This window comes from Bos indicus x Bos taurus, chromosome 1 (genome assembly GCF_003369695.1).
Source record: "Bos indicus x Bos taurus breed Angus x Brahman F1 hybrid chromosome 1, Bos_hybrid_MaternalHap_v2.0, whole genome shotgun sequence".
In the NCBI taxonomy this organism is placed as follows: domain Eukaryota; kingdom Metazoa; phylum Chordata; class Mammalia; order Artiodactyla; family Bovidae; genus Bos; species Bos indicus x Bos taurus.
The window spans coordinates 143,368,852-143,390,121 of NC_040076.1; the positions used below are offsets into that span (position 1 = coordinate 143,368,852).

The window sequence follows — 21,270 nt, forward strand, 5'->3', positions numbered from 1 at the left end:
AAGGACGTTGTGGAACAAGGTCTGCCCTGGAGGCAGCGCCTCCCTCAGCCCCTGACCTGTCCTCCCTAAGCAGGATGATCTTAAAGGGATCACAGAAAGAGCTTGGTTCCCCCAAAAGAATAGAAAGCAAGGCCTGTTCCTCAGACACAGCCCTGCTCTTTCTGGAGTGCCCAGCAAGCCTCTAATGGCATCTCATCCAAGGTCTCGGAGTCTCCTTCCCCCCAAGGATGCGCCTTTCATGGGCACCAGTGCCGTGGACCCATCCTTGGACACTGCTGTCGATCTTGCAGGCTACAGAGAGGCATCCTTAGGGGTAAACTAGAGACCAAAGGGGTGTGGTGTAAACCTAGGTGGATTTGAGGAAAACGAGGAAGACAAAGCCAGCAGAGGTGGGACCCCCCCCCCCCTTAAAATCTCATCAGACTCCACAAGCATTTCATATCTTACTGGAAAAGCTGACTTCAGGGTGAGAAGCTTGTTGTAGGGGTGCAGCAAGGAGGGGATGGCCATCAGTTCTCAGTACCTGCCCCCCCAACACGCACACACAGGAGAGGTCTCCCCAGCATCCAGCATCCCCAGGCTTCCCCTGGGCAGCCACTTGTCACCGGATCATCCCAGTGGGGCTGCTGTCCTTGAAACTCCAACCCCAGTGATGCAGTGGGATGGAGCCTCCCTGGGGGCGGGGAGTGTGCTACGGCCTTGAAGGCAGCATGTCCACCCCGACCCACACTTCTCTTACCATTTTCCAGTCAGGCTACTGGTAGGAAAGAGAGGAGCAGCATACTGCTTGCCCTCTGGGGTCCTAACATCCCAGGGTGGCACCTTGGCTCTGCACCAGACCAGGAGGCACCTCAGGGCACCAGCCCCCACGGGAAGTAGGTGTGCAGTGTTCATGGCAGTCTCCGTTTCACTTTCTACCTAACGTTTCACGGGTGTGATTATGTCCTTTGAAGCATGTGTATATCTGAGATGCTCTGAGTTGGTGTTCAGGCAGGAAACTCAAGTAAGAGGCAGCTGCTGCGTGACGGGTGGCCCTCCTCCTCTGATTTGGGGTGAGTCTGGCCTTTTCCAAACCATCCTGAATCTGGGCTGCCCGGGAACCCAGGAGTGGGCTCTTCCACCGCCCTGGACAGAGGCCCAGATGGACATTTGAAACCCATTGAGTTTACCCCTTGGAGTCACGGTGTGTCTTCAATGGGAAACGTGACAGGATTTTTTATCTTTGTAAATGACCTTGTTCATCTTTTGAGGTTTGTGTTCTGCTTACTAAAAATCTCTTGTTAATGACCTGCAGACTCTAGAGTGTGTAGGAGAAGCTTTCCCAGGCTTGCTGCATGGGGTTCGCTGGGGGTCATGGAGGAAAAGTCTGCAGGAGGGGAGACCTTCCCACACTGCCCAGCTGAGCTGCCTTTGCTGACCAACTCCTCACATGTCTGCCCTGGGGGCTGGGTCTCAGTCCTGCCCCTGCCAGGCATCCACCTCGCTCCACATTTCTTGTTAATTGGTTGTCCTATAACCCCACATCTCTGATGGGGTCAAGAAAAGTCATGAATTTGCACTTTGTCTGGCATTATCTCGTGGCAGGGTGGGAGTGATGAGCTCTCTGCATTCCTAAGGGGACACCAAGACTCCATATAACTTTTTAAATTATGAAATATATTGTCCATGTAGAAAAGTGAATTAACAACCAATTCATTGAATAATGGGCTTCCTTTGTGGCTCAGCTGGTAAAGAATTGCCTGCAATGTGGGAGACCTGGGTTTGATCCCTGGGTTGGGAAGATCCCCTGGAGAAGGGAAAGGCTATCCACTCCAGTATTCTGGCCTGGAGAATTCCATGGACTGTACAGTACATGGGGTTGCAATAATTATAAAGCAAACACCTGTTTCTCTAAGAATAAAACGTTGTTACTAAAGGGCAGACCATTGTCACAAAGTGACATCCAAGTGGCTTCGCCTGTTTCGTGCATGTGCGTGTCCACGTGTGTGTCTGTGCAGGTGGACAGCTGCCTTGGTGTGCGGGGCACCTGCAGTGTCCTCAGGCCCAGAGGTTTGTCACAGGCCTATTGTGCAGTCATCAAGCTGGGAGCTCTTCACCTCCCTCCCACCTCCTGCCCCAAAAGTCACCACTACCCAGACCAGTAAGACCATCAGGACACCTTAGGAAAGACGGTCGATTCTGGAGCTCAAAGAGTAGGGTAGGTGGGGTTGTAGGGGGCCCGGAGGTCCCCCTCAGGCCTCTGTCCCTGGGCATCTGTCCCAGCCCCTCTCCTCAGCCAGCTACCCCACTTCCTGCCTGGGGGCACTGTTTCCACAGTGGAAGCCCCCCGGGGACATGACAGCACTCCCCCCGCCCACCTGGTCCTTGGGGTGCGGTTTGCAGGCCCTTCTTCTAGGGCCTGGCAGGAGCTTCTGGCCTCCTTTGGCGGTGGCCCAGGGGCACAGCGACCCTTTAGTCCATGTGGCCCCTCTGGCCTGTGGTCAGGAGGGATGCTGGCTGTGCAGGGTGCCTGCCTCCATCCTGGGCAGCCAGAGTTGTCTGTCCAGCCTTCACCAGCTGCAGTGATGCCCCACACATCTCCCACAGGGCTGCAGACATGACAGTTGCCTCTTCCTGCATCCCAAGCCCTCTTCCTCCAGCCTGCACAGACCCTCCGCAGCCAGCAGCACCCGCCCATCCAGAGTGTGGCAGGGTGTTGAGAGTCTCCGATGAGACTGTCAGGTGAAGGGCTTCATCGGCTGTCCCATAACGTTGTTCTTTCAGGAAGCTTTTCCTGAGGTGGCTCGTGATGACATGTGAGTGGCGCAAGCTTCAGGAGTCATGCTGCCGCACGTCACACACGTACGTGATAAACACGGCGTCCCCTAGTCAGCCTTGCTGGAGCGCCGTGTGTGGTATGCCAGGCCTGCGTGCACAGCAGGAGCGGACGTGGTGAGGGTGCGCCCACGGGTTCGGGTCACCGGAATGCCCACTGAACTGCTTGTGACTTGTGTCCCCTCTGCCTCTTGAAATGGCGGCTGCTAGCGGAGTCTCAGCTGCTCACCAATGCCACTGCTGGCAGCAGAGGTCCTTCCTCCTCACGTGGATCCCTTCATGCTCCTGAGATGGCCCCACGCCCATCCCTGGAGCAGTCGCTCAAACTGGGGGTGAGGTTACCTTTATGGCTTAGATCTGGGGCTGGCGGTCCCCTCCTGGGCCCAAGGATGGGCGCTGCTGCCACGGCAGAGCTCTCGGGTGGGGGAGGATTGTTACGGAAGCCTGAAGGAGCCATTCAGCATATCCTTTCGTGGTACTTTTCTTCCCCCTTTGGTTGAGAGATACAGAACACCAAGAGTCTCGTGAGCCCAGTGATGGTTTTAGGTTAACTTTGTATCCTCGTTATTGTACACGCAGTAGAAATACAAGTTTGCCTAAAGGCAAGTGCAAAGGAACGTCTGCCGTGTGAGACGTCATGTGAGACATGTCCTGCGTCATCTGCTTAGTTGGTAGCAACACTCAGGACACTCGACTGTCTGGTCTCCCCCTGGCAACTGCAGGGTCGCCTGGCCCAGCTGCCTAGGGCTCCAGGAGGCCCCTCCTTGTTAGCCGACTGCCCACCAGGCTGTTGGTCTGTGTCATTGGCCTGATGTCTGGTCACAGGCCGGGAACACACCCTGAAGAGCAGAGGCTTCGTCATACGTGATGGTACCTTGAGGCCGTTCCAGGTTCTTTTTCATGGTTGTTTGGTTTTCTTTGCTGTTTGTTTTCCCATGTGGACCATAGAGTCAGCATTTCCAGTTCCAGGGGTGAGGGAGAGAGGACCTCTTGGTGTTCCATTTAGGGTTCGATTACATCTGTAAATGAACTTAGAAAGCATGGCTTATGTGTTATTTATGTGTTACTATCTAACAAACCACCTCAAAAAGTCATGATTGAAAACAACCCCCATTTTCTTATCTCGCAATTCTGTGGGCCAGCGCTCTGGGCTATGCCCAAGAGCGCGGTCTGCTGCTGGTCTCACCTGGGGTCTCGGGTAGCTGCAGTCAGCTGGCAGCCTGCCTGGGGCCGTGGGTCCATCTTTGCTCCCTGGGGGCCCACCTTCCAGCTGGCTAGATGAAGTCTCTTCCCCTGGTGCCTGGAGGGTGCAGGGAAGCTGTAAGGCCTCTGAAGGCCCAGGCTCAGGATGGGATGTCACCCCATTCTGTTTAGCGGTGAGCTTTGCAGCCAGCCCAGGCTCCAGGGGCCGGGGAGCAGACCCCCACGTCTTGATCGGGGAGCAGTGCTGGTTTACTGGGTGTGAGCACAGGGGGCACTGTTGCCCTACTGCACGGCATCTTCCCATTTGGTTAGTTGTGCTTTCGTCTCCTTCTGGTCCTAAGGTTTACGCGTATGAGCTCTGTTTATTTCTTCTGAAGTTTGTGAATAGGTATTTTCATTTTTTTTTTTTCCATCTTTTTTTATCGCAGAGGTACCCAGGGCCTTCTCCACTGTGTCTTCTGTCTTTGCGTGTTCACCTGGAGGTGTGCCCACTGGCCGTGCTTGCTGGCAGCCTGGACGTACAGCAGGGCTCTGTGTCTTTCTGGTCACTGAGCACTTGTTGCCACCCGTCTTGCTTTAGAGGGAATCCCTGGTACTGAAATTCCAATTTTATTCCTTTCTGCTAGAGAGGAACTACAGAGCAGCCCAAAGAGACATGCATTGAAGATGGCAGAGCTCCCAACAGCCTGGGCCCCAGATGACCACAGGGGGTGGAGCTGCCAGGCTTCTGAGCTCTAGATGACCACTGGGGTGGAGCTGCCATGCTACCTAGGCCCTGGATGATCACAGGAGGTGGAGCTGCCAGGCTCCCTGGGCCCCAAATGACCTCAGCGGGTGGAGCTGCCAGGCTGCCTGGGCCCCAGATGACCTTGGGGGGAGGAGCTGCCAGGCTCCCTGGGCCCTGGATGACCACAGAGTTGGAGCTGCCGGGCTGCATCTTCAGTGCATGGCTTCCTAGGTTGCTCCATTGTCCCAAATGACCATCTGGGACCAGTGGCCTGAAATCTGTTAAGTCAGAAATAAACAAACTTCTGTACTGGGCCTCTTCATCACTTCAGTTATAGCAGGTTATTGCGGAGAAGGCAATGGCACCCCACTCCAGTACTCTTGCCTGGAAAATCCCATGGACCGAGGAACCTGGTGCGCTGCAGTCCATGGGGTCACTAGATTCAGACAGGACTGAGCGATTTCACTTTCACTTTTCACTTTCATGCATTGGAGAAGGAAATGGCAACCCACTCCAGTGTTCTTGCCTGGAGAATCCCAGGGATGGAGGAGCCTAGTGGGCTGCCATCTATGGGGTCGCACAGAGTCGGACACGACTGAAGGGACTTAGCAGCAGCAGCAGCAGCAGGTTATTGAACACTATTATCAGTAGAACATTGACTTCAGGCACCGTATTGGTTTTATTCCTTTCAACGTGACCGTAACCACTTATTGGTTCCAGCAGCGCTTTGGTTACAGTGGGTTCTCTCGAGTCTACACAGCATACACCTTCTACCTGCAGACATTGCTGGTTTCACTCTCCTTTTCAGTTCTTAGGTGTCTTGGTGATTTCATATCCTGATGAGGGTCGGACCAGCAACAGATGATTATTAGCAAAGAAATACATCGAATTTCTCAGCCTTATTGAAACATAAGGTGGTCCCTGTAAGTGAATTTACCCAAGAACTGAAACCAGCCCCATTAAATCTCAAAACTAGGATTAATCTAACTTTTTGTTGGACTTGTGAAAGTGCCTCCTCTGATCCCCAGCTGCCTTCAGTGCCATGGTGACCGTGACACAGCCCCTGGCGCCAGGACAAGGTCACCGTGGACAACAGTTGCTGCATTCTGTTCTCATCTGTGATGTCACCATGGGTCCGCTGGGTCTGCGAGCTGGCCCCGCACCGGACGCCCTCCGAGGTGTGCCGTCTCAGGTCGCAGGCTTGTCTTTGCCCTTGTGCTGCCGTCAACAGGATGCCTGCCCCCAGTGCCCCCTGCCCCTCCTTTTCTCATCTGGCACTTCGGCTTGGCTGTGGGCCAGGAGGCCACCCAGTCCTGTGTGTCCGAGCTGTGTTAAAAGCGAGAGTGAGGAGGAGCCCATCCAGGAGCTAAGGCATCTGTTGTGAGTGAGGGTTCTGCCTCCCTGGTACCCTGGCCAGCTGCAAAGAAAGCAATGGGGTTTATTCTTGGTTTTGGTTGTGTTCAGAACAGTAAATAATTGAGATTATTTGCCAAATTAAGATAAAATTAGTTGGCAAATTTGCCATCTAAATTATCTTAGGATAACTTAAAAATATCTGAGATGGTATCTCTCTACTGTCCTCTGTTTTGAATAGTCGGTCCAGTTCATAGACTTTTTCCTCCAGTATTTCCTGACTGGAAACAACAGAACTATCAACATGCAAAACAAAAATGTAAGGCTTGCCCTAGCATAACCCACCCCCCAAGCAGTCAGCCAGCATGGCCTTTCTGTCCTGCACCTTCATAGCAGACCAGGTCTGCTCTGTTTGCTCTGCATATAGGCACTCAAATGTGGGGCCAGTGGATAAGTGAATGGATGGATGAGTGGGTGGGTGGATGGCTTGGTAGATGGATGGATGGGTGGATGGCAGGGTGGGTGGATGGATGGGTGGATGAGTGGGTGGGTGGATGGGTGGATGGATGATGGATGGATGAGTGGGTAGGTGGATGGCTGGGTAGGTGGGATGGATGGCTGGCTGTCAGGGTAGATGGATGGATGGGTGGATGGCAGGGTGGATGGATGGATGGATGAGTGGGTGGATGGATGAGTCGGTAGGTGGATGGCTGGGTAGGTGGATGGCTGGGTAGATGGATGAGTAGATGGTAGAGTATGGATAGGTGGATGGATGGATGGATAGCTAGATGGGTGGATGGATGGATGGATGATGGATGGATGAGTGTGTAGGTAGATGGCAAGGTAGGGGGATGGATTGGTGGATGGATGGCATGGTGGGTGCGTGGATGGATGGATGAATGGGTGGATGGGTGGGTGGGTGGATGGATTGGTAGATGGGTGGGTGGATGGATGGATGGATGAGTGGATGAGTGGGTGGGTGGATGGATGGATGAGTGGGTAGGTGGATGGATTGGTAGATGGATGGGTGGATGGCAGGGTGGGTGGATGGATGGATGGGTGGGTGGGTGGGTAGGTGGATGGATGGGTGGATGAGTGGGTAGGTGGATGGATTGGTAGATGGATAAGTAGGTGGATGGCTGGGTGAATGGGTGGGTGGATGGCTGGATGGGTAGATGGATGATGGATGGATGGATGGCTGGGTGGATGGATGGTGGATAGATGGATAGGTGGATGGATGGATGAAGGGATGAGTGAATGGATGGATAATGGATAGATGGGTGAGTGAGTGGGTAGATGGTAAGTGAGTGGATGGGACAGAGGAAGAGAAAGAAGAAAGAAGGGAAGGTAACAGCCTTGGTTCCCTTTCATCGTGGGCTTTGAATTTGGATTGCATATAACTAAACAGCTCTTTTTAATCCTGTAACCCAGACTTCCTATCTAGAACCACAAAAATGAGGCACTTTTGGCGTGTTTAATGTCTTTTCCCTTTACTAACCACTGTGCTCAGGGTCAGCCCTGCTCAGGACAGACTGCCCCAGCAGGGAAGGATGAGGCTGCCAGCCTTCTACTGCAGCTCTTATCAGGAATGGGGCAGCAGGGCAGCTGAAGTGGTGCCCCCAGCGCTGGCCAGTTCCTGCCCCCGCACAGAGTCAGACGGCTGCCCATGGGGCGGCACTGGATGCTAGAGGCTGGGGGTGCAGTTTCCTGTCTGCACCGCTCTTCCAACTGTCAGGGTAGACTGCATTGGCAGAGGCTGGAGGGCAGGCGTGGGCCCTTGTGTGTGAGTAGAAAAGCGGTCATCCACATGCAGAGAGGCATTCACCTCCCTGCAGGGAGCAGAGCAGCTGTCTGGGTGGTGTGGGAAAGAGCAGGCTGGAGACTTCAACTTCAGTTTCTGTGGGAAGGGTTTGTTGGAAAAATGGTGGGGGGGAGGGGGGCAGAGGTGCCTGGGAGGGAAATCTGAAGGCCGCGCCGCCTGACTGGCTAGTTCACGAGGAAGAGAGACAAAGGGACCAGTACCAGCCTGACGAGCATCTGGTGGTGCCTGAGGCTGGTGCAGGGGGTGTGAGCAGGGTGAGGCTGGGCCTCCTGGGCAGCAGGGCATGGGCATTGCAGGATCTGAGAATGAGGCCTGAATGTTTGTCATGGGTGTGTTCCTCTGCTGGGGGGACCGTGACACACACCACAGGCCAGGGGCTTAAACAGCAGTCATCAGCTCTCCTGTCCTGGAGGCTGGAAGGCCAAGGCCAGGGTGTTGGACACTGTGAAGGGAGAAGCTGCGTGTGGAGGCTGCCTCCCCCATGTGCTCTTGTGGTCATCCTTCTTAAAAGGATGCTGGTCAGATTGGATTAGGACCCACCCTAGTGACCTCGCTTAACTTGACTGCCTTTGTTGAGACCATATTTCCAAACACAGCCACTCGCTGGGGTGCTTGGGGGTGGTTAGGACCCCAACACACCCTTGTGAGGGGATGCAGTTCACTCGTAACAGAATGCTGACGTCAGGACTGGCAGTGGTCAGTGGGCTGGGCCCTTCTGGGCATGGTGGTGAGCTGGTCCCGGTACTCCTGGCTCTGGCTCTCACCCTTACCACCCTGAGCCCCGAGCAATGTGGCCACGGGAACCCCAGGCTCAGAAATAGTGGGATAACCCTGGAGGGGTGGTGTCAGAACCACAAGGGGCCTGCTTGTGAGCCAGGGGCCTGGGGCGGGGCAGGGGCTAGGAGGAGAGTCTGGTTCGGCTCCCAGCCCTCCCTGCTGTATCAGAGCTCCGGCGACTCCTGGGCGGCTGGGGTTAGAGTCTGTCTGGGATTCACCTGCCCTGGAACCATGTAAGCACAGCCTTGCGGAGCCCCTGGCCCCGCCCCCTCCCCACCTGGCCACCTCTGCTCTGCGCCTCTTCTCCCGAGTGAGGGGCAATACTACCCTGTGTCTCCCCATTGGGGAGCGTGAATGCAGCCCCTCCCCTGCCCTGAGAAGGTGGGGTCCTGGCGGCTTGTACGGGACCACAAACCCCTCAGGACTGGGCTGTGTAGGTGCCAGGCTTCTGGAGCAACCTAAATCTTATCCAGTGAAGGACTTAGGCTCAGGTTTCTTCTCCAGCTCAGCAACAGCATCTGAGAATTAATGAAAAGGTGCCAATATATTTTATTTTTAATTGGAGGATAATTGCTTTACAGTATTGTGTTGGTCTCTGCCATACGTCACCGTGACTTGGCCATAGGTATACATTTGTCCCCTCTCAACTTCCCTCCCACCTCCCACTATAGTTTATCTTAAAACTTTATGGAATATTAGTGGTTACCTTGGTCAGGAAAATCCCCTGGAGAAGGAAATGGCAACCCACTCCAGTACACTTGCCTGGAAAATCCCGTGGATGAGGGATCCTTGTAGGCTACAGTCTATGGGGTCAAAAAGAGTCGGACACAACTGAGTGACTTTTTTTCTTTCTGGGGGCATTAGGGGATGAATGGATACCTGTTATGCCTCATGTTCTCTACCCTACATGCATTCTTTTATTCCAGGACACACCATGTGTTTTCTAAAAGCACGTACCAGCCTCAGTGAAAGAGCTGTGTATTGCTGTGGTTTGAAGCATCTCGCTTGTGTCATTAGGCTAAGCACATCACAAAGGCAGGCATGGTCCCTACAGCATCCATTACAGGGGGGCGGTTCTGGATCAGAACAGGCTTGGCCCGTGAAATAAGAGCTAGGCAGGAGGAGGCGTTGACTGAAACTGTGGGGTCAGAGGCAGTTGGAGATGGCTATTAACTCAGCATCTCCCATCAGATGGTGGGCTCAGCCCAGCAAGCTGAACTTCTTCCTGCAGACTCCTGGTGGCCCTGCCTTTACCAGGTGGTGGCAGGGACGGGAAGGTGCAGTGCGCTGGTGGGTGCAGCCAGAGCCCCCAGCGACACTCTGAACCTGAATCAGTCACGAGGGAACAGCCAGACATCCTGTAGAGGGATGTCCTGTAGACATCAGGACAGCTGGCCCGGGCTCTCAAGTGGGTGGGCAAGGGGGTTAGGTCAGAGAACAGGGGCATGTGATCGAATGTCCCACCACCCCTCAAGCAGGGCCTGGATGGAAAGAAGTGGTACAGGTGGTTTGGGGACAGTGGGTGAAACTGGGCTACAGATGGGATATTCAACAATATGCTTATGTTGGGGTTAAATTTCTCAGATATGATCATGGTATTTTATGGTCAGTCAAATGCCCAGATTCTGAGGAAAAATAGGCTGAACTGTTTCAGAGTGCATTTTCATCAAATATTCCAGAAGGAAAATTTAAATTTAGCCCATAAACATGAAATGCAAAAATTAAATTTAAATATTCATATGTATTTTTGTTATATAATGTTAGGTTAATGTGATTGGTAGAAGACTTTCAATCATAATAAATTATATTCTAATAAGTTTCTGTAGAGGAGGTACAGTGGAAATACAAAATCAAGGAGAAAATGGAATGCATTTCTTGACTTTTAAAGAAAAGCTTGCTTTTTTTGTATTTTGAAAATGTATGGGGGTGGTGGCTATCAAGTCACAGTGGCATTTCGATCCCACCGTCCACACTTAAGAGGAAAAGGTCCCTGACTTATGGTGATTCAGATCATGATTTTTGGACTTTCCAATGCACATTGGGTGAAAACCATACTTCAGATTGTGAATTTTAACCTTCTGGGCTGGGGGCGTGCGGTCAGGCCCTCTCTCTGATGCTGGACAGTGGTGGCCACAGCCCCGTCAGCCCCACCATCACGCGGGTGAACAACCCGCGCTGGACCCAGATGGCTGTCCTGTTTTTTACTTTTAGTACAGTATTCAGTAAATCACAAGAAATATCAGCACTTAGTTATAAAACAGGCCTTGTGTCAGGTGATTTGGCCCACTGTAGGCGAATGTGGGCATTCCAAGCACAGTTAAGGTGGGTGGGGCTCAGCTGTGATGTTTGGGAAGTTAGGTGTATTAAACATATTTCAACTTAATGACGGAGAAGGCAGTGGCAACCCACTCCAGTTCTTGCCTGGAGAATCCCAGGGATGGGGGAGCCTGGTGGGCTGCCGTCTATGGGATCGCACAGAGTCGGACACGACTGAAGTGACTTAGCAGCAGCAGCAGCAACTTAATGATATTTTCAACTCATGGTGGGGTTATTGAAATGTAATCCTGTTGTAAGTTAAGGAAGATCTATATATTTAGGCTTTCCTTTAAGTGTATGTATGTATTTTTCATCTGGCTGAGCTGGGTCTTTGTTGCTGTGTGTGGGCTTTCGCTAGTTGCGGTGTGCAGGCTTCTCTTTGTGGGGCTTCTCTTGCTGCGGAGCACAGGCTCTAGGCCCACGGGCTTCAGTAGTTGCGGCCTGTGGGCTTAGTTGCCCCATGCCGTGTGGGATCTTCCTGGACCAGGGATCGAGCCTGAGTCGCCTGCATTGGCAGGAGGATTCTTAACCACTGGACCACCAGGGAAGTCCAGATCTGTATATTTAAAAAGTGAAACTTCACAATATACCAGAATTTATACCCCTTGCATATTTAAACTTGGGTTTAAAAATGTAGAAATCGACTTATAGTTTGTCTGGTGATATATTTTTTTTATTTAACATTTTTGATGTGGAGCATTTTTAAAGTCTTTGTTGAATTTGTTACAACATTGTTTCTGGCTTATGTTTTGGTTTTTCGACCATGAGTCATGTGGGGTCTTAACTCCTTGATCAGGGATCAAACCTGCACCCCCTTCATTGGAAGGAAGTCTTAACCAGCAGATCACCAGGGAAGTCTTGTGATATATATAGTTTTGAAAATATTTTCAAGGGGCAGGCACAAGCCAGTGCTCTTGGGGGCTGCAGAGTTGATGCTTTCCCCCTTGCCGGCCTGCAGGCCTTGGGGGGAGCTGGGGAGGGTGTGAGCTGAATGGGCAACAGGCTTTCTTCTGCAGGGGGCGGGGCTGGTAAGCCCACTGTCATCGAAGGCCCCCCAGGTTAGTGTATGTGACTGATGTGTTATTAAAGCATTCAGGCCCGGGTGGCCCAGAGGTGGTGGGCGAGAGGCAGGGATGCCTAAACAGATGGTGGCCACTCTGTGCTCTCATGGGGGTGGGTTGGTGGGGGGCCTGAACTGCAACTGCTGATGCTCCTTAGAACAGGGTCTGGCCCACATCCAGGCACTGGAGACAGACTGACAATCTAGGCCAGTGGCCAGCAGCAGGGGGGCAGTCAACTCCTGGTCCACCAGAGTTCCGGGAAGGGGGTGGGCGGCCATTCCAGACAGGGGTGAGCACTTGCAGCAGCCAGTCCAAGAAAAAGGTGTGGCTCATAGGGCCTCTGTGGATGGACGTCCTTGACCAGAGATTCAGGGGCTGGACTGGGACTGGCAGGTGTTAAACGGCTTCCTGAGTGGAGGGCTGTGTCCATGCAGAGGCTTGCAGGGAAAGTGTGGGGCCAGAGATTGCACACCTGCTGCCGTCAGCAGGTGCACAGGTGAGCGGACAAACTGGAGATGGTGCTCCCACCAGAGACTGGATGGCAGCCGGGCTGGGCCCACAGATGGATACCCTGTGCGCCTCTTTATGTGAACCTTTAGAAAAGGAAGACTGATCCAGTGCCTGAATGCCAGGAGGTGCTGGCAGGAGTTGGGGAGCGTTGACTGGGAGGCGGGGCATTGACGGGGAAGGGGGCGTTGATGGAGAAGGTGGCATCCGGCCTCGGGTCCTTCCTTGTCCTCCTAGTGCCCCCCACGTGGCCGCAGACTTCACCCCCCCACACCCTCATGCAGCCACTTGGCACCCAAGGGCAGACGGAGGGCACCGTCTAGAGTCATGTGGCCTGGTCTCCCACTCAGCAGTGGAGCTGCTTGTGCCCCGGACAGCCTGGCATGGCCCACCCTGGAGGCCTCCCAAGCCTGTTCCACCCTCACCCCAGAGTGTGGGCACCTCTCTGGAGGACCTGGAGCGGCGGCCAGCGGCTGCCAGCTGTCCTGTGCCCAGCTCTGTTGCTTCTGTCCACAGGGGGATTTCAGGGCTGCTCACAGAACAAGTACAGCCGTGAAATGTGAGCTTCTGGTTTCACGTTTGAAACCAAGAAACCAAACTGCTGTTGATGGGAAGCGGGGGAGAAGCTGACTAGGTTCCTGGGGGTCACCCCTTCCACCTTAGACCAAAACAAAAGCTTTTCAGCTAAAAAAGTCCACAACGGCTTGTGAGTTAAAAGGCATTAGTTGAATGTTTTATAGTGATTTCATGTGTAGTTTTGATTTTTTAAATAAGATGCTAAAACAAGAAAAGAAAAATTACCTATCATGGCTTTAGCTAGAGATAACATGCTGTGCTGCACTCAGTCGTCTCAGCCATGCCCAGCTCTTTGTGGCCTCATGGACTGTAGTCCACCAGCCTTCTCTGTCCGTGAAATTCTCCAGGCAAGAGTAACTGGAGTGGGTTCCCAACCCAGGGCTTGAACCTGTGTCTCTTACGTCTCCTGTGGGCGGGTTCTTTACCACTAGTGCCACCTGGGAAGCCAATCGCTATTGATATTTGTATGCATTTTTCTAGTCTTTTCTTTCTTGTATATATGAGGGTGTGTGTATGTGGTATGTGTATATGGTGTGTGCATGGTATGTGTGTATTTGGTATGTGTGTAGTGTGTATATGTGGTGTGTGCATGGTATTTGTGTATGTGGTGTGTGTGTGTACATGGTGTGTGTGTATTTGGTATGTGTGGTGTATGTGGTGTGTGGGTGTGTACATGCTGTGTGTGTATGTGGTGTTTGTGTACATGTGTGTATATGTACATGGTATGTGTGTGTACATGGTGTGTGTGTATTTGGTATGTGTGGTGTGTGTGCATGTGGTGTGTGTACATGTGTGTATGTGCATGGTATGTGTGTGTACATGGTGTGTGTGTGGTGTGTGCATGTGCGTGTGTGTGTGCGTGCATGGTGTGTGTGTATATGTACATGGTATGTGTGTGAACGTGGTGTGTGTGTATGTGGTGTGTGCATGGTGTGTGTGGTGTGTGTGTGTACATACATGGTGTGTGTGTGTGTGGTGTGTGGGTGTGTACATGGTGGGTGTGTGTATGTGGTGTGTGTGTACATGGTATGTGCATGGTGTGTGTATATGTAGTGTGTATGTGTACATGGTATGTATGTGTGTGTGCATGGTGTGTGTGTGTGCATGGTGTGTGTACCTGGTGTTGGTGCGTGTGTACATGGGGTGTGTGTGTATGTGGTGTGTGTGTATGTGGTGTGTGTGGTGCCTGTGTGAACCATGTATCAGCTCCCCCTCCACCCCACACGTCCATCCGTCACTCTCAGGAGGGAAGGGCCTGAGGGTGCTTTGGGAGCCGCGGATCTGGGCTCTGGCGAGACCACTGTGGACCCCTTCTCCACTCGCCGCCCCTCACGCTGGGGTCCCTGCGCCCTCCTAACCGCTGCCCTGTCTTTGCAGGACGGCCATTCTCAGTGAAGGACCCTGCACTCGCTACTGAGCTGTGGCCATGGGCCTGCTCGCCTTCCTGAAGACCCAGTTCGTCGTGCACCTCCTCATCGGCTTCGTCTTCGTGGTGAGCGGGCTGGTCATCAACTCCATCCAGCTCTGCACGCTGGTCCTCTGGCCCGTGAACAAGCAGCTGTACCGCCGGCTGAACTGCCGCCTCGCCTACTCGCTCTGGAGCCGTGAGTGCTGCCTGCGGTGGGCATGGCATGGCGGGGGGAGGGGTCTGGGACAAGGACAGCCACCTTTCTGCTGGACAACCCCAAACAAGCCAGTGCAGGGTTCCGTGGGGTTAGTGCTTGTGACGATGAAACAAGATGGCCGTGGGCTCCACAGCCGGGAACTAGGGGGCCTCTCCTGGCCGCGAGGAATGTATGCGGTGCTCAGCCTGAGCCCTTCACTGGGCTGAACCACGCAATTTCCCCATACCCGAGCCTCTGGACCCACAGAACGGTGGCTCCATGTGGTCTCACACGGTACCCTGGATACCTGAAAACAAGCACCGTGTCAGCGCACCATGAGTAGGCCCGACGCCTGCCGGCACGCAGCCGTCATAGGCCTCCAGCCCCCAGGCCTGGAGCACTCCCCTCGAGTGGCCTGTTATCACATGTAATTACTTCAGCATCTCTCTCTGAAGAAAAAGGACCTACCTGTCTCTTAATTAAATGTTTAGGCATGCACAGATGTTACCTGTGTGCACTTGTGATGTGCGTGCATTTGGGTGTGTAGTCACCCTCATCTGTCAGAGACTAGGAAGCTTGGTGACGACCCACGGCTGGCGAGGGGAACACACTGCAGGTTGGGGTTCCCAGGCACTTCTTTGGACCCATAACAATCAGCAACTTAAACAGTTCTATTTTTTGACCCTAATTATTCCACCAAATAAGAATGTAACCCAGAAAGATATCTATAAAAGTACGTATATGCACAGATATATTCATTTTTCCAGGTTTATATTAACTAATATAAAAATGAGCAGCCAAAATGCCCACTAACTGTGCTGTGTCCACTGGATGGAGGCCCACACAGCCTCTAAGACCAGCAGGGGCTCTCTCTTTCCTGGTATAGAGAACCAAGTTCAAGATACATTTTTAGGTGAAAACAGAAGCTAAAAGCAAAGTACAGAGGTGCTACCATGATTTACTTTTAAAGACGCGTGTGATGTGTCTGCACTGGCGTGTGGCCGTCCCTCCTTAGAAAGTGTGGAAGTCAGAACAGAAAATGTGGCTGTCCTGGGAGTGGGGATGGGAGGGACTCTGCTGTTTTTTCCTTACAATTTACTTAGCATAAGAACACCTTTCTTCTACAATGAAGAGCAGGTAGTACCCATTTTATGTCCTATGGGAAACGGTGAGTCTGTGCAGCTGCCCCTGAGACCTCCCCCTCCCCAGAGTAGGAGGGCAGCTGAGCAGGCAGTGAGGTGTCCAAGCCCAGGTGTGCGTGCCCCCAACAGGGGACAGCAGCCCCGCCCATGCTTCCAGCCATAAACAGGCGAAGGTTTCAGTTCCCAGCTGCTTTTTTCCTAAATAAAAGGCCACCTTCCTGTGTGTGAGAAGGAGAATTAGAAATACTGCCATGCAGAGCAGTTAGCAGCGTCACCAGGGCAGATGGGTGCATGCCCAAAGGGCAAATGCTGACTTGTGAAAATCACAGCCTCCACTGGCAGTAGCGTTCTCAAGTCAAAGCACTTCCGCACAGCCAGACTCTGAGTAAAGCTGGCTTTTTTAAGGCTGTAAATAAAGGAAATCCCTCAGCCACACCCCTGCCTCTCCGCAGAAGAGAGTACTAAGATGGGGTATCAGCACTGCTTCCCAGGGCCCCGCCTTGGCAGCTCCAAGAGACGGGCTGGGTCTCAGCCAGGACCTTGAAAGTTTGCTGAAATGAGCAGACTGGCAGTGCCCATGGGGTCAACAGAGGCAAACAGAAATGTGCTTTTGGCCTGAATTAGTCTCTAATTCAGTAGAATCACATAGACTGAAACAAGTCATATATGAACTCAAAACAATAAACATACAACGGAAGATTTAGACAAAAGACTACCCAAAGTCCCCAGATTTGAAGAAGAATCAAGGAGCACTTCTATGCATGAAAATTGTAATTATAATAATTTTTTACAGTAAAAACTTAGTGAATCTTATATCAGATTAGACACAGCTAGTAAGCAAGTGGGTGGACTGGACAATAATATGAAGAGCTCACCCCGACTGCAGTAGAGTGACAAGATGAAGAATAGGAAACAGGAGCTAAAGGAGGTAATGAGAACATGCAGGTCTATGAAACGGGTGTTGGACTCTGTCCCTGAGGAGTGAATAAGGACAAGCACTGTTGGAGGAGATGGTGGCTGAGAATTTTCCTGAAGGGAAAATTCAATGGTCAGGACTCAGCACTTTAGCTACTGTGCCCCAGGTTCAATCCCTGGTGGCCATGCTGGCCGTTGGTGGGACAGAGCATCCTCAACACGCCGCCTTTCCACAGGCAGCTCTGCTAGACCCACTCTCCCGAGGGCTGCCTGTGTCTGTCTGTCTAAAAGTTGGTTCCTCCTCGCGGCCCCCACCTGGGCCAGACCTCTTGTTCTGGCCAGAAAGGCCCGGGTCCTGAGTGCTGCCAGGTGAGCGTGTACACTCAGCATGGCTTGTTCACAGTAGCCAGGATGTGGAGATGGCATCCACGTCCATCAACAGACCAACAGACAAGCAAAATGCCGTCCATTTGGACAATGGAGTACTATTTAAGAGGAAGGAAATCCTGCTGTTTGTGACAGTATGGATGAACCTGGAGGGTATGACATGGAGGGAAACCAGGCAGTCGCAGAAGGACCAAGACTGCCTGATTCCTCCTTCAAGGGATCCACATGACCAAGCTCAGGGAAGCGGAGCAGAGAACGGTGGTGGCTGGGGCTGGGGGAGGGGAAGTGGCGAGCTGCGGTCCGATGGGTGGGAAGTGTCTGTTACCCAAGAGGAGTGAGTTCTAGAGCCCGCTTAGGGCCTGGAGCCTGCAGTTAACAGGACTCTGCTGTGCACTTGGACATCTGCACAGAGGGAGGCCTCAGGTTGAATGTCCTTACGGTGATAAGGAAGGACACCTCCTCGTTCCCAGGCAAACTGCTCTAGAGGCAGCAGCCTCAGCCACCGGCTCTTCCTTGACCAGCTGACACATGGAGGCTTCCCAGAAGGAAGCCGAGGAGGTGCAGGAGCAGGCCGTCACCAGGATGCTCGTGGTCTGTCCCAGCCCCAGGGCCCTGCCGCCTGGGGAGGGGGTGTGGGTGGGGGCGTTGGCAAGTCCCCAGCAGCCACCAGTGCTTTCAGATGGACAGGTCAGCCTAGCCTTGGACCTCTTTCTTCTTAAATAGCAATAAGGAAGTGAAATTCACCCACTTAGAGCGTGGAGTAGTCCTCCCCATGTTCCCCCCGCCATCTCTCCCCCACCAAGCCCCACTGTCACTAATCTACTTCCTGTCCGCATGGCTTTGCCTGTCCTGCGTGGTCCACGTGATGGAAGCGTCCACTGCGTGGGTGTTGTCTGACTCCCCACACTCAGAGCTCCGTGTTTCCCAGGTTCATCTGCGTCCTGCTGCGTGTCAGGCCCACGTCCCCACTTTGGCTGAATGATGCTGCCCTGTATGGATGTGCACTGCCCATTTCTTCATCAGTTGTCACCCTTCTGGGCTGTTTCCACTCTCTGGCTTTGTGAATAACACTGCCAGGAACATCCATGTTCAAGTTTCTACACCGACATCTGTTCTCATTTCTACTGGGTATCTTCCTGGTGGTGGAATTGCTGGGTCATCTGGTTACTCTGTTTGGAGCATAGACGCAGCTGCCCTGTTTACATCCCCACCTGCAGCATTGGGCATCCCAGGCCCTCTGTTCCTCGCTGGCACATGCTATTTGTCATCCATCTGTTGGATGGCAGCTGTCTTGTGAGTGTGACGCAGTGCCTGGCTGTGGCTTCGGCCTGCACTTTCCTGATGACCAGAGATGCCAAGCATCTTCTCATGTTGGCCATCTGTAAATCATCCGTGAACAATGTCTGTTGAGGACCTCTTGTGTTTCCATTCCTTGGACCTTTATTCACAACTTGACTGTTGGATGGAAGTGGCCAGGCTATCCCAGGGGCATAGTTTGCCCCTGTTGGTGGGCCTCCATCTCCTCAGGGCCCTGGTCCCTTGATGGAGCTTATGGCGAGTGTGTCCTGGAGCTGACCCCTTCATGGCCCGTCCTCTCCATGGTTTGAGAGTGTGCAGGTGTCGTCTCAGAACTGGCCTTCCATCCGGTCCCACCTCATGTAAAAGAGGAATTTGAGAGCCCAATACATGGGGGGAGCTGTATGTCTCCTCACTTCTGTCTGGGCTGGTGGGGACCCTCATCGGGAAGGAGAAGGCAGCCCCCGTGCCAAGTCCCATCCAGTGCCCTGGCAACCTCTGAAGAAGGCACAGTTGTCTCCTGCCAACAGGGAAGCAGGCCAGGAGCCCACTGTCTAAGTGCTGGGCTGTCCTGCTTCATTAGCCTTCCCAGGGCTGGTCCTCTCTGAAAACCGATAGGTTGGTGTCCAGCACGCAAAGGACAGGTCTCTGAAATCCATCCTGAGCCTGGGAGCTACACTTCGTGGTCTGAGGCCACCCTTCTCAGGATGCCTGGCCATGGTGGGTGTGACACTGCCTGGCTAGGTGCCCACTGCCTCCCCAGCCACCTCATCTGGGGACAGAATGTGTGCCGCCCCATGGGTCCAGAGCATGTGTGAAGACCATAGTCGTACATGATGATACTGGTGTCCACCTCAGCCCTTTGTAAAGAGTAGTGTGGATGAGAGTAACAGTGCTTAACACGTGTCAGCCAAAGACCCCCCCCGAGGGGGACCCTGGTTTTATTCACTTCTATATTTTGGAGCTTCCTCTGAAACTTTCCACAGAGCCCCAGACTTAGTTTTGGGGGCTGAGATTGGAACTCCACCACTTTTTCTCTGAGCTTTGGGAATAATAATAACTCAAGTTGTCTGCTAGAATCTGATGTCATTTATAGGCAGAGTGCCTGGTATACAGTTGGTATTCAATAACTTGTAATGAAATAATAATAATATAATTATGATGCTGTATCCTCTTAACAAGTGAATGTTTTGTTCACCATCTCATCCAATGGGTTATTTGATTTTTAAGAAAAGTGAAGATCTGATTTTTTTAAATATATATTTTAAATTAAGTCCTTTAGATATGTTGATTACCAAAAACAATCCACCTAAAATGGGTTTCCTCTTCCATTTCTTCTGGTTTTTTTTTGGCTGCTCTGGGTCCTCGCTGCGGCACACGGGCTTCCTCTAGTTGCTGTGTGCCAGGGCCGTGTCCCCTGCATCGCAAGGTGGATTTCTAACCACTAAGCCACCGGGGAAATCCCCCTTTTTTTCGGCTTCCATTTGACTTCTTCCCTGACTTTTGCTTAGAGAGGTAATTATAGGTTTAGAAAACTTAATTTATTACACACACACCATCGAAACTCATTTCCAGCAGAAAATCCCAATCTGGGTGATACTGTGCAAGCCCCGCCCACGTCAGGGAGCAGGGAGGGAGGGCTGGCGAGAGCATGGCGGTCTACACCTGGCTGACGTCCCCGCATGTGTCCACAGAGCTGGTCATGCTCCTGGAGTGGTGGTCGTGCACGGAGTGCACCCTGTTCACCGACCAGGCCACGGTGGACACCTTTGGGAAGGAGCATGCAGTCATCATCCTCAACCACAACTTTGAAATTGACTTCCTCTGTGGGTGGACCATGTGCGAGCGCTTCGGCGTGCTGGGGGTGAGCAATGTAGGGGTCCCAGGAGGGTGTGGGGCGAGCGACATGGGGTCCCAAGGAGGGACTGGCATGGCTCCCTGGGCGGGTCTGGAGTCTCCAGAGCTCTGAGTTTTCGTTTGCTCTGTGTTTAGCCCCTGGTCCCTCTGGGCTAGGCATGTGAGCATGGCTGACCACATGGGTTCTGGGACTGCAGGCTGCCCCAGGGCTCCCTCCTGAGTCAGGTGTTACTGCCTTTCCTTTGCAATCCTTCCCCGTCGGCTCAGCTGCCTCAAATGAGAAAGGCTGAGGGGTCCCCTGCAGGGAAGCCCAGTGGGTGGTGGCCCTGGCATCATCCTCAGCAAGCCCCCAGCCTGGCAGCCGGAGCAGCCCTGAAGGCCCAGTATACCCTCTAGGCTCCCCTCCCGCCCGCGCGCCCGCCTACCAGCGTCGGCTAGATCTGCCCATGGATTCTCACCTAGTGGCACCCACACTCTGGGGCCCTGCCCATCCCAATGGCATCATACTCAGTGCCAGGGTCTCCCGATGACAGCCAGTGCTAAGGGCTGCCTGCAGGGCGCTGCCTGTGGGGACTTCGTGGCCATAATGCACCAGCTGCTCCCCCTCTCTTCAGAGTTCCAAAGTCCTGGCAAAAAGGGAGCTGCTCTACGTGCCCCTCATCGGCTGGACATGGTACTTCCTGGAGATTGTGTTCTGCAAACGGAAGTGGGAGGAAGACCGGGACACCGTCATCAAAGGCCTGAAGTCCTTGGCCAACTACCCCGAATACATGTGGGTGAGTGAGGCAGCGGGGCAAGGCCACACAAGCTGTGCTACCTTGGGCATCAGGAACGCAGCCAGGTTGTTAGTTGTAAAGCCAACAAGAGCCTCTGAGCTCCAGGGCCACGGCCCCGCCCCATGCACCTACGGAAC

General features: G+C 53.1%; 1 protein-coding gene across 3 annotated transcripts in view; it reads left to right on the forward strand.

The window, feature by feature from the left end:
* Positions 1 to 21,270, forward strand: part of AGPAT3 (1-acylglycerol-3-phosphate O-acyltransferase 3) — an 89,043-nt gene that overhangs the window by 52,796 nt on the left and 14,977 nt on the right. For 2 of the 3 annotated variants that reach the window (XM_027547252.1, XM_027547261.1), the window contains exons 3-5: positions 14,534 to 14,760; positions 20,195 to 20,364; positions 20,972 to 21,133. In XM_027547252.1, coding sequence (XP_027403053.1) covers positions 14,583 to 14,760; positions 20,195 to 20,364; positions 20,972 to 21,133 — 510 coding nt within the window. In that variant the 5' untranslated portion in view covers positions 14,534 to 14,582. Of the gene's footprint in view, positions 1 to 2,763; positions 2,842 to 14,533; positions 14,761 to 20,194; positions 20,365 to 20,971; positions 21,134 to 21,270 lie in introns of those variants that run through there. The other variant, XM_027547271.1, reaches the window with a different exon arrangement.